Source organism: Nicotiana attenuata, unplaced genomic scaffold, assembly GCF_001879085.1.
Source record: "Nicotiana attenuata strain UT unplaced genomic scaffold, NIATTr2, whole genome shotgun sequence".
Lineage (NCBI taxonomy): Eukaryota > Viridiplantae > Streptophyta > Magnoliopsida > Solanales > Solanaceae > Nicotiana > Nicotiana attenuata.
The window spans coordinates 1,800,965-1,816,372 of record NW_017670246.1 but is presented as its reverse complement, the minus strand read 5'-3'; the positions used below and the strand labels follow the sequence as shown (position 1 = coordinate 1,816,372).

Sequence of the window (15,408 nt, the reverse complement as noted above, 5' to 3'; positions counted from 1 at the left end):
CCGTGATACTTTCGGAGCATAGAAATATGGAATACCGGATGAACTCCTGCTAGACTGGGAGGCAAGGCAAGCTCATAGGCACCCTCCCCAACTCGCCGCAATACCTCAACGGACCAATGAACCTTGGGCTCAGCTTGCCCTTCTTTCCGAACCTCATGACGCGCTTCATAGGTGAAACCCGGAGCAAGGCCCGCTCTCCAATCATGAATGCTACATCGTGAACCTTCTGACCTGCATAACTCTTCTGTCTCAACTGGGCTGTGCGAAGTCTATCCCGAATCGCATTAACCTTCTCCAAGGCATCCTTAACCAAGTCCGTACCCAATAATCTGGCCTCGCCCGGCTCGAACCAACCCATAGGGCATCGACACCGCCTACCATACAGAGCCTCGTGCGATGCCATTTGAATGCTAGACTAGTAACTGTTGTTGTGGCAAACTCCGCAAAGGGAAAGAACTGATCCCAATAACCCCCAAACTCCATCACACACGTACGGAGCATATCCTCAAGAATCTGAATAGTGCGCTCGGACTGTCTATCCGTTTGAGGGTGAAATGTCGTGCTCAACTCCACTCGAGTACCCAACTCATGTTGTACGACTCTCCAGAACCGTGATGTAGACTGCTTACCCCGGTCAGAGATGATAGATACCGGCACGCCATGAATTCTGATAATCTCACGGATATAAACTCGAGCCAGCTGCTCGGAAGAATAGGTAGTCATCACAGGAAGGAAGTGAGCTTACTTGGTCAGCCTATCCACAATCACCCATACTGCATCAAACTTCCGTTGAGTCCCTGGGAGTCCGAACTCATAGTGATATGCTCCTATTTCCACCCCAAAATCTCCAACTTCTGAAGCAATCCACTCGGTCGTTGATGCTCATACTTCACCTGCTAGCAATTTAGGCACCAAGCAACATACTCCACAACATCCTTCTTCATCCTCCTCCACCAGTAATGCTGCCTCAAGTTCTGATACATCTTCGCGGCACCCGGATGAATAGGGTACAGCGAGCTATAAGCCTCCTGAAGAATCAACTCGCGCAAACCATCAACGTTAGGCACATAGCCTGCCCTGCATCCTTAATGCACCATAATCTCCAATAGTGACCTCCTTAGCAGCACCATGCTGGACCGTGTCCTTCAGGACAAGCATATGGGTGTCATCATACTCCCTGATACGATTATAAAGAGAAGATAGAGAGACCACACAAGCCAATACTCGACTAGGCTCAGAAGTATCCAATCTCACAAACTGGCTGGCTAGGGCCTGAACATCTAACGCCATGGGCCTCTCTACTGCTAGTAGATATGCTAAACTCCCCAAACTGTTTGACCGACGACTCAAAGAATCGGCCACAACATTGGCCTCCCCAGGGTGGTACAAAATAGTTACATCATAATCTTTAAGCAGCTCTAACCACCTCAGTTGACGCAAATTAAGATCTTCTGCTTGAATATATGCTGCAAACTCCAGTGATCAGCGTAGATATCACAAGGGACACTGTACAAATAATGCCTCCAAATCTTCAAGGCATGAACTATTGTTGTTGCTCAAGGTCGTGGACATGATAGTTCTTTTCATGCACCTTCAGTTGTCTGGACGCGTAGGCTATTACCACTACAAGAAATTTGATTTTTAACGATCACTTCTCAACGAAGGGACTAAAATCCGGTCATTATAAGTATACCTATAGCAACCAATTTTTTTTCCGGTCGTTGAAATTAATTATTAGCTCAATATTAACGAGGGGATAACATGGCCCGTCGTTATTAAATAATAAAAAGTGGCGCTAACATTTCCCTCTTTTTTTTTCCTTCCAGCCCAATCCGCCAACCTTCCCAAAAAAGAAGGAAAAAGCCCTCGGACTTCTCCAATACCGTGAACACTTATTTCATAAACCTGAAACTGCTATTTCTCCTAGAAGGGCAAGTAAAATTCAGCGTGAAACTGCTATTTCTCTTAGAAGGGCAAGTAAAATTCAGCGAAATTACTGGTGTTCAGACGTCAATCTCATCGTAGTAGAGAAATTGCTTGTCACCTCCATTGACAACAACTGCTCACGTTTCTTCTCATCAAGGTAAGGTTTGAAATTGTACCCTTTTTATGTTAATTTTAGTTTAGATGAAACCCCAGTGCTAAATTATGGCTGTTCAAATTCAATTATTAAGTTTTGAACAGAAAAAGTGAATGAAAAGCTAGGGTTTTAAGGGTAAATTTTCTTCTCTGCTTTTAGGTATTCTTCTTCGATTTTCTGTTCGCGTTTCAAATTCCAGAAAAAAAAGATTACAGGAAGAGATATACAAAGATTTAAGTTTTCTTCTTTGATTTTCGGCTATTACTCCTCTGCTTTTGGAGTTAAGTTTCTTTCATATACATAGGTATAAAACAACGAAATATATATTTTAGTTTTTGACCTGTTGATCTTCGGTCATGGATCATGCTTGAGCTTAGTTGGTGGGGGGTTCGGACGTGACTATTTGAGGACGAAATTCACGGTTCCGAGTTCAATTAGTCGCTTTTTCCTCGCTTGAATTTTGGAGTCAAAATCTGTGTAGTTGTTGATTATTCAATCGCTATTAAATAATCATCTGGACTGATTGATGGTCTTGGTGATTGGTAACCGGTTGAATGCTAAAAATGAGAAAAGTGCAAGTTAGAAAGTAAGGAAGTCCATGATATCCAAGTTTTGGTTTTTCAATATGTTTTTAATGCCTATTTGGTGTTTTTTGCAGTGTGTTATTGAGTAAGAGAACTTTAGGTCTCATGTTAAACTTGACTACAATATCTCCGCTTTCTAGTATTTTGCTATATACTTCCTTTAAGTAATATACAAAGTGAATAACCACATATGGTTTAATATCTATCCTTGTTTTATGTACCAAACTCCAAAGCAAAATCCAGTATGTAAGAATAGAAAGTGCTTGCCATTGCAAGTGTTATCTTACCATTTCCTGAAGATCCCCTCTAGTCTCGTTCTTTACACCAGTTTGCTGAACTTGTTGTGGTGAAAACCCATAGTCTCACATGGGGGAAATCAACATCTTCTCTTTGCTGAAATCCCATTTTATGCTCTTGTTGATGGGAGAGCTGCTGATTCTGGGCAGATATCTGCTGTGGAATTTGCTGTCCTTGTGTAGGCAAATTCTGTGGATACGTAATATGCTGTGGCGTCTGGTGATGAGAAAACGGATAACCATGTGGTTGTCCCATCTGTACACCTAGGTGGCCCTTCACGGTAAAAACTAGGAACTGGATTTGTTCTGTAGACCATGGCCTTTCTAAGCTGCTTCATTGTTGCTTCTTCCTCTTCCTAGAATTTGTAGAGAATAAGTTAGGGGTCATGTATCTTACTTCACAACATGTCTTATTTTTTTTCTCCGTCCTCCCCTAAGCAATTGTTAAGGTTGAGGATACATGCATACTACAATACCTTCATTCTGGCTGCATATTCTTGTTTCTCTGCCTCCAGAGCTTTGTGCTTTTTCTCTAACTTTGTGTCATACTAGGAAAAAAATGAGAAAGAATGAGATAACATCATTTGTTGGAAAAACAAAAGCACAACTACAAGTTAATATGAATAAGGGAGAGGGAGAGGGGGCTTGTAAGGAGGTTGAAATAAAAATTGCATTCAAACATTCAGGAAAATACCTCTCTGCGTCTCTCTGAGCGTTCAGAACATTTAAATGATGGAGCTACAGGAACAGTAATCTTGGACTTAACTGTCCGCACAGAAGCTGCAGTTCTATGAAAGATAAGGAAGATTTTCCCAAAAGAACAAGAAATTGAGAACAGAAATTTTTAATAATAAAGTCTGAAAAAAGAGAAACTAGAAAGCCAACAAGAGGATACAATCGTAGTCATGGTTCTTATGCGATTTGTCGCCACTTTTCTGTCTCGATCCTCTATCACAATTGTTGTCGTGTTACTCATGCCTTCTATTTGCTTAACTTGCTAATATCATGCCTACTTCCTGCTGTCATGATTGCATCCATGTCATATGTTTTGTTGCATTTAAGTGTAGGTCTTCTTCCATGTTAGTCGTTCATGTCTCTACTTGTTAATTTATAAAGATCATGTGTTCTCTTCCATATTTGTCATATTTATCTTCGTGCCTTTACCATGCTAGTTAGTTGAAGTTAGGGGGCCAAGTTGTTATGGAATTATTTATTGCATCACTGGTTGAGAAACATGTGGGCCTGGCTGGTTAGGAGTTTGTCCCATTTGAGATGGCATCTGATGACCAGGCTGCTGGATCATTTGGGGCCGAAACTGCAGCGTAATGGGTACCTGTTGCATAGCAGGACCCACTGCAGATCCTTGTTGCTGCCCTATTGAAACACCTTGTGATCCATGTGTACCTGTTGTGTTACTTGTGATTGTTGGGACATCTGTGTCATTTGTTGGCCTTGTTGAGTACACACCTGCTGGCTTTGTTGGCCATGAGCATCATTTTGTTGCACTGTACTAGCTGCTGGTATAGGAGCCAACTTACGTGTAACAGCTTTCGGAGGTTGACCAACTTAGGTGTAGCACTTGTTTTTATTAACTGTGATGTTTTTTACTAGAATTAGAACTGCTGGCCTTCTATAATAGCATTTAGTTTCCTTCAAGAGTTCCTTTTCTTCTCAAAGATCTATCCTAATAAGTCTCATGCAATTTCTCTTGTTTCCTTAATCTTTCATGTGTTCCATTTTATATTTAGTTAGTGTTTAGTGTTTAATGTACTTATGCTGGTTAAGAATCTTCCATCACCATTGAGATAAATATATTTTTAAAAAGGAATGTCTGGTCCTGCTTATTTTCAATAAATGAACTTACTGTGATGGAATTATTTTTGGCTTATGTGAGAGACCTTTTCCTCAATAAGAAAGTTTGGCTGGCATTCTGAGTATGCGTAGTGCCTTCAATGGCAGTAGCATAGGTTCCCAAATCCTAAGGCCCTGCTGCCTCATTTCAATTGAAAATATTGCTTTCTAATTGCAATATACTAGAAGACTATCTATCTGTTCTTATTCATCCAGGCTCCTTTTGGGAAATAAACTTAGTTTATCTCTCATGACTTTTAAAAGCAATCTAGACTTTGACGCCTTTTGGTTAAGCAATCTACACACAGCATTGTTTCTTTTTTGGGGGGTTGTTGTTGTCTCTGCTGAAGGTGAAAAGGGTGCTTCATTCTTTCTTTTTTGTCATAGTCATCAGGTCCATGACAAACATCATAGATATCATTATGATCAGCTGAGCATTTCAAATTAGAAATTTTGCTTAGATGACAGATAAAATAAAGGTTTTTTAACTTAATACATTATCTTCACTTGTTGTTTGTATTCATTCTCAAACACAGAGCTTCCTTCTTACACTTGGAGAACTCATGAGGTAAGATATCTGCTGTTTGGTCTTCGTTATGCCATATTGGGTATCAATTTATTAAAATTAGCAAATCACCTAGTATATTTATGCATAAGCATACTTCCTTTGCCTGTTAAACAGAACTAAATATAGACTCATGGTCGCTTCACTCTTTTATTTTAAGAATCTACCCTATCTATCAATTAGAACTCGTATAACCTTTATAAGATTTATCATCTCTTTTGATACACACAGTTAAATTTTTATATTTCTAGTTTATAAGATAAGTTTCATATTTAATGATACTTGTGAAATATTGTAGGACAAATTTGACAGTGATGACATAAATGATCAACGAGATCATTTCCCGAAACATATGAGAGTTATGGAACAATTGGAGAGGATCGATGCACAAGAATATCAAGTCTAAGCCATTCCGTTATGCTCTAAAAGATGTGCCAAAGGGGGTAGACAAGAGTGATTGGGAATGGCTGGTCAAGGAGCATTTTCTTACTGAAAAATTTAAGGTATGATTTTATAGCTATTTATTAACATCGTGTTATATTAAGTGGCTGACCAGAATTTTGTTGGTGTGTTGTTAATTTAGGAGACAAGTACAAGAAACTGATCAATAGGTCTAAGTTGAGTATGCCTCATCGTATAGGTAGTAAGCCAATTAGGGAGATCATTTATGAATTGGTGAGTAAATCTTATAATTCTATTAAGAAACCTCATCTTTGTTACAAGATTTCTTTGACTTGTTTATTTGAATGTGAAGGGAGGTAAAGATGGCAATCCACCAGATGTGGCAACTATTTTTTTTTAGACTCGTAAGAAGAACAACAAGCTTGTCGAACCTGAAACAAATGAGAAATATTTATGTTTATTGATTCAATTTACATTATTTATTTACTGTGTTGTATTATGTTAATTAAATTATTTTTATTTTACAGGCAAAAATCAAAGAAATGGTGCAATCTGAATTGTCTCTTACAAACATTGAGGTTGTAGAAAGGTGCTTCGGACCTCAACAAAGAGTCATGTAGTTGGATTTGGTGGTGGGATAACCGCTAAGGAGTTGAAAGGTGGTAACTCCTCTAAGCTGCATTGTTGGAAAAGCTGAATGCTAATAAAAAAGAAAATAAATCACTAAAAGGACGCCTGGAAGGGTTAGAGAGTAAATATGATGAGCTAGGGAGTAAATACGCACAGCTTGCAAAGATAGTGTTTGATAAGCCTTCATCACCATCTTCAAGTGATCAATATATTGAATCATTTAACATGTTAGTAGGTTAAAAATCCTATTTTACTCTCTGATGAAAATATTGCAATGCTCATGTGAACTTTTTCTTTATGTCATTAAGGTTTATGAATAAACAAAAGTATAGTCAAATGACTTTAAGCAATAATGAAGTTTCAAAATTGCTAGCTTTCTCTTTTGCCTTTTTTAGTTTGCATTGCAGCTTAATGCTTTTGGAGTCCTCTCTAAAACTGAGAAATAAGATTTACTCTATACTTGTACAATCTCGGAAGACAACATTTCAACTGCATGAAATCAAATAATACTTTGTGACTTTGTGTGCGCTAAATTTGCTGGCTGTTTATCTTGATCCAATTACACATAAAATTAGTAATAACTGGAGATGCCCCTTTTCCTATTGTTGTTTTGTCTGCACAAGAAAATGGGCAGGCTCACACTTTGCTGCATAACCAAATTTAGATGTGATGTACTTACAACTTACAATATGAACCTTTCTTTTCTCTTTATTTGAAAATATGTTCCTTGGAAAACATTTCCCCCTACCTTGTGCACTCGAGTGGACCCAAGATACAGCCATAAGCTTCTTTGCTACATAATAGAGTTCACACATCGGATTCTCCTCGACACTCAGAGTACCTCAAGTTTTCGACCAGATCTTATCAATCTTGAAACGTTTAATAAAACAAAATGAGCTCACAACATGAAAAGTTGCTTAGACAAAGAGCAGAAAGCTTACAAGAAACATACCCCTCTGTGTGTTTGCCATAATATCAAACATAAGGTGTAAAACCTTCTTTTTAGAAATCGAAAATGCTCCTGCTGGGAATCAACATAAGGTGTAGATCTTTTCATTAACGATTGTGTGGAATAGAAACTCATCAGTACACCAAAACCAACAAGTGTAGAGCATGACACTTAAAGCTTTCCATTTCCTCATTTTAGTTCCTTATCCGAGGTAACTACGGATGCAAACAGATGAGGTCAAAAGATCTAACAATCCAATCATGTCATCTGATTTCAGAGATACTACAAACTGCTGTAAATTGACCCTCCTCCAACAGGATTTCCACATTTGAGGAAGTCCTTGGATCTGCTAATAGGGAAAGTATTGCCTCTTTAAGGGTAGAAAGATCTTTACCATTTAAATCTTGAGAAGATTCCTTTCAGTTTCCTGTTGCTGCCTTCTAGTGACAGCTCACAATCGATCTCGAGCCCTCCATAAGTTGATCTTCCGAGTAACTAGTATGCCACTCGCATGTCTTACTCCACTGCTGGACACCGTAGAGTGTGGTCTGAGCTGTATAGATTGCTACAGCAACTATGAATGATGGCGGAAACTTGAACATTTCATATTCCACTAGACAAAGCTCAACCAAGAAGAAAGACAGCAACTCAAGCTTCCTATCAGATTGAGCAGCCTTCAGATATCTTCTCATGAAAACATATGCAGTTGGAAGTTGAGCATCATTCTTTTCACTTCAAGAACCTCCTTGCTTGTATAGGCTTTGTCCGACATAAACACGAAATCTTTCACTAATGGCACAGAAACTTCCACATATTGCATGCTAATAGCATGGCAACCAACCCAACAAGCTGTAACTTCTTCCTAACAACACCTTGCTTCTCCAAAAATCTATCTATCAAATTAACAGTCAGGCAACATCTCTTCTCTAAGCCTTAATCTGTAGGATTTCAAGAAGCTCTATATGGGATTTGCTTCCCAAAAGTGACACTGGTTGTGCAGGTTTTAGTATGATAAGGTTGGGTGATGTAGAAGTATTCATTTAGTCATCTTCCGATCATCATCTATAGACATAGAAAATGTAATGCGTTGTGTTCTTGCTACAATACTATCAACTGTTATGTCATCTGATCTTTTTATTTTTTTCACTTCCTTGTTTATAGCCACTAGTGTAGCCTTTAATATATCTGATCTTTCTTCTTTAGTTGTTTATTTTTTGCTACTAAACTGACATAAATTTGTTATTTTAACGGATCAAAAATTTGAAGTCCAAAGAACCTATCCTTGAAGAAAGTGGAGATCAAGTTGAAGTAGAAGAGGTTTTTGATTTGTGAGGGATGGTTTAAAGACATTGTCTTATGTACATATATATGTTGCAATTGTACTTCTTCTCTTTTTAGGAATTGTTAAAATGATATCTTACAATTTGGATTGATTTCTGGTAAATATGATACTTTAGTTCTTTGTATTAACAAGATATTGGCTTATTCTCCAATGTTGTTGAACGTGTATGAAAGCATATAAATAATTATTACTATTCATGTAATTTAAATTTTCGTATTTATATTTATTACATTTCCATATTAGCAAAGAAAAATATGGTCATTAGAACTCTTTAACGACAGGTTTCTCAAACAGATAAATGACCATTAATGAAGGAAATTTTGGCAGTTAAGAATAGTTATACAATTAACGAAGGGAATATCGATCGCTAAAAGCACTTGAATTGACTTAATTAGTTATTGTCATTAAAGGCTTTTAACGACCGGATAACAAGTTAGCGAGGGGAAAATTCTGTCACTAAAAAGCATGTATAGCGACCGAAAATTATGCGGTCGCTAAAGAACCTTTAACGACCGAATTGTAAACCGGTCGTTAACTTTTAACGTCGGAGCTTTTAACGACCGCTGATGACCGGATTTTTTCCGGTCGTTATCAACTTTTAACGACCGGAATTGGACTTTTAACGACCAGATTTCTCCTCGTTAAAGGCCTATTTTCTTGTAGTGCACCCTACGGTCCTGCATCAATACCACGTCGAGGCCAACTCGCGACGCATCATAATAAACTGTATAAGACCCCGAACCTGTAGGCAATATCAATACTGGGGCTGTAGTCAAAGCTGACTTGAGCTTTTGAAAGCTCTCCTCAAACACCCCCATCCACCTGAACGAAGCACCTTTCTGGGTCAGCTTGGTCATAGGTGCTGCAATAGTTGAGAATCCCTCAACAAATCAACGGTAATAGCCCGCCAAACCAAGAAAGCTCCGAAACTCTGTAGCTGAGGATGGTCTGGGCCAACTCTGGACCGCTTCCACTTTCTTCGGATCCACCTTGATCCCTTCACTCGACACCACGTGACTCAAAAATTCCACGGTATCCAACTAGAACTCACATTTTGAGAACGTTGCATATAATTTCTTCTCTCTCAAGGTCTGAAGCACAATCCTTAGATGCTACTCGATCGCTCCATTACTTTTGAGTGCCCCACAATAAATCAATGCCAAAATTAATATCTCTATCGGGCGGCAGGCCCGGAAGATCAGCTGGAAACACATCAGGAAAATCCCTCACTATTGGGACGGACTCAACTATAGGGGTATCAATACTGACATCTCTCACATAGGCTAGATACGCGTCACACCCCTTCTCAACCATTCGTTGAGCTTTAAGAAATGAAATAACTTTGTTGGGAGTGTAATCTAAGGTACCTATCATAAGTAATGGAGCAGTAAACCTGGAGCATAACAGACTCTCTTTCAAGTCCAACCTCACACTTACCTGCTTTTGTACTTACTAGTTATAGTAGTTATTCTTTTTTGATTCTCGTAATGAGACTAATCAGAACATGGGCGGAAGAAGAACCAAACTCAAATCTTGGTTAGAGACTCGTGCTGATAACGTGTTACGAAACTTAGCTCAAAGTAACATTATAGAACAATAAAATAGACAACAATGTAGAGAGGAAAAAAAGAGAGAATCTTATTTCTTCTATGTATTCAAGTGTATACAATGTGATGCCAAATCCCTCTATTTATAGGATTACATAGAGGCATACAAAAGAATGCCATAAACATGACATTAAACATTTGAGATCATGGAGGAAGATCATGGGGAGGTTATGGAGGTGTGTGAGTTACAACTATAACGGTAAGAAGTAGTAGGAGTTATCTACATAATGGAGAAGAGTAGTGGGAGTAACTTCTTTAGGAGTTATAGACATCCACTACAAAAAAATGTTTCATAACAAAGAAATAATTATTTCTTACTTTTAACTTCTATTTTACTTTTATTATCGAAATGAGTAATTGTTTTTCTACGTAGGTTATGCTTAGAATGTATATACCAATAAGCTTTTTAAATCTAAACTAAGCCTTATCATGTTTATATCCTGTTTGACCTGTTAATTTTTTTTTTCTTTTTTAATAATTTTTAGTTGAAAAGCTTTCTTCTCCAAGTTCTCTCGGGGCATGTTAAGCAAACGTGCGCCATCTTCATCATGACTGGTAAGAAAGCTCGTGGACGTCCTAGAAAATAGCAAATTCGTGTAGATGACAAAATACCTAAGCTCAACGCCATGGAAAGGAGCTCAACAAAGTTTATGGAAACCATTTCTGGAAAATCGAAGGTGACTGCTGGATCTGTTTCTGTAACACAGATCTACCATGGTGAAGTTTCAGGATCAGCTAAACAGCAGCAGAAACAAGCAAATCAGAGTCCAATCCCTATGCATGTTGATTTACGAGGAAGTATAACACCCCCTACAAGTCGTGAAGTTACTATTCCATTAAGCAAAGAACAGGAAAATACGGCTAATGCACAAGATGGAATTATTGTTCATTGATGAACAAGGGGCAAAACCAAGCTGTCTCCACAGAGGCTACTTGGGCTAAAGTACTCAAAGGTAATAGATCTGCAGCAAACGGTATAACACTGAATTATATTACTCCTGAAATTATAGAAGGAAATCTAGTAGCTAAGCTTGAGAAGTCAGAAATCGAGCAGAAAAATCTGAAATGGAAGAGTGCCTTAATAGTCTATGTTTTGGGTGAAAAACCAGGCTACAACTATATGAAAAGGTACATAAATCAGATGTGGAACACAGTTGCCATGCCAGATTTGTTTTATCATGATGAAGGTATTATATTGTGAAATTACAATCACTGGAGGATATGAAGGAAATAATGTGTGCTGGGCCTTATACAGTGAATAATAGACCAATGATAATGAAACACTGGTCTCCTTACTTTGATTTTGTAGTAGAATTCATGACAGACCTTCCATTATGGGTAAGGTTTCCAAAACTTCCCATGAATTGCTGGAGTGGGAACTCACTGAGTAGAATAGCAAGCACAATAGGGATTCCTATGTTTGCAGATGAGTGTACTGCCAAACAGACAAGAATTTCCTATGTTAGAATCCTAATAGAAGTGAATGTTACAAAGCCTTTGCCAACTAGCATTCCAGTCATGAATGATGAAGGCGTGATTTTTGAGCAAGCAGTTGAATTTGATTGGAAATTGGAGTTCTGTGAAAAATGCTTAAAAGCAGGGCATAATTGTAGCAGAGTTCCAAAGGAAGGTGACAAACAAATCCCCCAGCCCAGGAATAGGAAGCCACCACCAGTGAAACAAATATGGAGGGCTAAGGTGCCAGTAATAGGCACAACTGATGAAATGAGCCAAAAACAAGTTGAAGAAGCTAGCAAGGAAGATGTGAACACTTCTAAGCTAACAGAAGGTAAGGAAGATCATCAGCAAGAAGAGGAAGCAGTAGAAGTAAACAGGCAATAGATAAAGGGAAGATGAAAGCAGATGACAATCAAATGACCTATGCCAAAGCTATAATGTCTCCAGTGAAACAAAGATCTCAAACACTCCTGAGTGCAACTGTGATAGCAACCTCGAAACCACCTAATATAGGTGGACACTCCCAACTTCGATTATGTCTTGGATGGTATGGAACATAAGGGGTACCAACAAGAGATACAAACAAAAGGAGTTGGGTACCTATATAAAGGAGAATAATATAAAGCTATTGGGGTTAGTGGAAACTAGAGTAAAGAAGGAAAAAGCATCTCAGATTTCATAGTTAGTGGCAGCTGGTTGGCAAGCTCACTACAATTATGAATATGCAATAAATGGGAGAATTTGGGTTCTTTGGGATCCTGAGAGTTATGTCATAACAGTTTTAGGAAAATCTGCTCAAACAATTCATTGTAGAGTTGTAGGCAGACAAAATACTATAAATTGTCTTATGACAATAATGTATGGATTTAATACTACTGAAGCAAGGAAACCTTTATGGCAGCAACTAAAGGCTGATGCACCTCAGAACACTGAACCATGGATCATCTGGGGGGATTTTAACTCTGTCTTAACAATTCAAGGCAGAATTTGTGGGAAAATAGTTACAAGTAATGAAATACAAGACTTCAATGAATGTATGCAGACACTGAATTTGAATGAACTGGCTTGGAGAGGAGATTACTATACGTGGTCAAATAAACAACAAGGAGTAGATATAGTATATAGCAGGATTGATAGAGTTTTAGGGAATGATAAATGGATTCATGATTATGAACATATAGAAGTAGAATATAGACTTCCATTCATCTCAGGTCATGCTCCAATGGTTATCACTATAAGAAGGCAAGTACCAAGTGGCAAGATTCCTTTCAGATTTTTTAATGTTTGGCAGAACACCCAAGCTTCATGTCACTTGTGGAAGGAGTATGGAAAGAACAATATGATCATGACCCTATGAGGAATATATGGCAGAAGTTGAAGATTCTAAGATCTTTGTTGAAGCTGCTCAACAATAGTGAATTCAAGGGCATCACAGATAAGCTGGAATCAACAAGGAGTTTACTACAGGGTATTCAAGCTCAAATATTAAAAGGATATTCAGACAAACTAGCTAATGAGGAAAAACAAGCATTAGAGAACTTGGAGAAATAGTCATTAATTGAAGAAAGCATACTGCAACAGAAGGCTCGAGCTACATGGCTATGATTAGGGGATGCCAACTCTAAATATTTCTCAGCAGTAATGAAGGAAAGAAGGCAGAGAAAAGTTATCACAGAGCTACAAGATAGCTTTGGAAACAAAATAACTGACCAGCAGCAGATACAAGCAGAAATCATCAGTTTCTACAAAGCCTTGATGGGGACAGCAATAGGGAACTTACCTGCAGTCAAATGGGCCAGTTCTTAATCATGAACAACAGATGAACTTAGTTCCAGAAGTTACCGAGCAAGAAATATATGAAGGTTTATGTGCTATTGGAAATGATAAAGCTCCAGGGGTTGATGGTTACAATGTAGTATTTTTCAAGAAAGGATGGCCAATTATAGGTGATGATGTTTACCAAGCAGTCAAAAGATTTTTTTTACCATAGGGAAGTTATATAGGGCAGTGAATTGTACAGCTATCACTATTCTGCCTAAAGTCCCAAATCCTACAAGCATCAGAGAATACAGACCACTAGCTTGCTGCACAGTATTATATAAACTGATAGCTAAGGTTCTAGCTACTAGAATTCAGAAAGTCATAGCATCCATCATATCAGAGACTCAGGCTGGATTCATCCCAGGAAGAAAGGTTGCAGATAATGTGATACTTGCTCATGAACTAGTCAAAGCTTATTCTAAGAAGAACATTTCTCCTAGATGCCTTATCAAAGTGGATATCCAAAAAGCTTATGACACATTATATTGGAGATACTTGCATCAAATTCTAGATGAACTCGGATTCCTAACTAAATTCATTAACTGGATAATGGAATGTGTGACAACGGTAAACTATACAGTTATTGTAAATGTTGAAACAATAAGGCCTTTTGATGTAGCTAGAGGACTGAGGCAAGGGGACCCCATGTCACCTTTCTTATTTGCCATAGCCATGGAGTATCTCACCAGGAACTTAAAGACCTTAAAGCCGGAGAAAGCATACCATTTTCATCCTTTGTGTGCAAGGCTGAACTTAACTCATTTGAATTTTGCAGATGACCTTCTGATTTTTGCAAGAGGAGATCCAACTTCAGTAAGTCTAATACATGACAAATTCCAGATTTTTTCAGCAGCTTCAGGACTTAGTGCTAATCTAGCAAAAAGTTCCATCTATTATGGAGGAGTCAGTGAGGAGGCTCAAAAGGAGATACAAGGAAAACTAGGGTATAGTCAGGGGTCACTGCCTTTCAAATACTTAGGCATACCACTTGATTCTAAGAAGCTATCAATCATGCAATGGCAATCATTTATTGACAAAATAGTGGCAAGAATCTCATCTTGGACAGCTAAGAAATTGTCATATGCAGGTAGAATACAATTGGTTCAGCATGTCATCTTTGGTATTCAAGCATACTGGGCTCAGATTTTCATCATGCCAGCTAAGGTTGTCAAGACAATTGAAGCTTATTGCAGAAGTTATGTCTGGTCAGGGGAGAATGTGATCACAAAAAAGGCTTTGGTATTTTGGGAGAAGATGTGCTCGCCTAAAGCTGCAGGGGGACTAAACTTGGTTAATCTGGCATTGTGGAATAAAGCAGCAATAACAAAGTCTACATGGGAGCTGTCAAATAAGAAGGACAAATTGTGGATCAGATGGATCCATAGTTATTACATTAAAGATCAGTCTATTTTTACTATGAGGGTACCACAACAGACTTCCTGGATGCTGAAGAAAATATTTGAAGCAAGAAGCAATGTGGCAGGGATCAATAGCAATCAAGGCAAACAGAAGACAGTAATTAAACAGGTATACATGAAGCTGATAGGAGAGATGCCAAAGGTAGCCTGGAAGGGTCTAATGTATCAGAATCAGGCCAGACCAAAAGCAGTATTTATACTGTGGTTACTAATGCATGGTAGACTCCAAACTGCTGACAGACTGAAGAAATGGAAGATTCAAGTGGATGAAATATGCTGTTTTTCTAAGCAAGCTTTGGAAGCAAAGGAGCATATGTTTGCAGGATGTGCATATGGCAGAGAATTGTGGAGCAGACTCATGCAACGGATTCATATACAAACTAGTCTATCTTCATGGACAGAGTG

General features: G+C 38.4%; 1 protein-coding gene, 1 long non-coding RNA gene and 1 pseudogene across 3 annotated transcripts; 2 read left to right on the top strand and 1 right to left on the bottom strand.

Moving 5' to 3' along the window:
- The first annotated feature begins 1,810 nt into the window (after positions 1 to 1,810).
- On the top strand, positions 1,811 to 6,783 carry LOC109236600. Of its 2 annotated transcripts, XR_002069524.1 has the most exons (5): positions 1,811 to 2,083; positions 5,675 to 5,879; positions 5,960 to 6,051; positions 6,131 to 6,182; positions 6,306 to 6,783. It is a non-coding gene; the product is annotated as an uncharacterized LOC109236600 (long non-coding RNA). The 2 variants fall into 2 exon arrangements; XR_002069525.1 differs by lacking the exon at positions 6,131 to 6,182.
- A 162-nt stretch (positions 6,784 to 6,945) lies between these two features.
- LOC109236593 lies at positions 6,946 to 10,934 on the bottom strand (annotated as a pseudogene).
- A 1,686-nt stretch (positions 10,935 to 12,620) lies between these two features.
- Positions 12,621 to 13,315, top strand: LOC109236592. The gene is made up of 2 exons (XM_019402785.1): positions 12,621 to 12,975; positions 13,056 to 13,315. The coding sequence occupies exons 1-2, from the start codon at positions 12,621 to 12,623 to the stop codon at positions 13,313 to 13,315; spliced, it is 615 nt and encodes a 204-aa protein (XP_019258330.1).
- Positions 13,316 to 15,408: the final 2,093 nt, after the last annotated feature.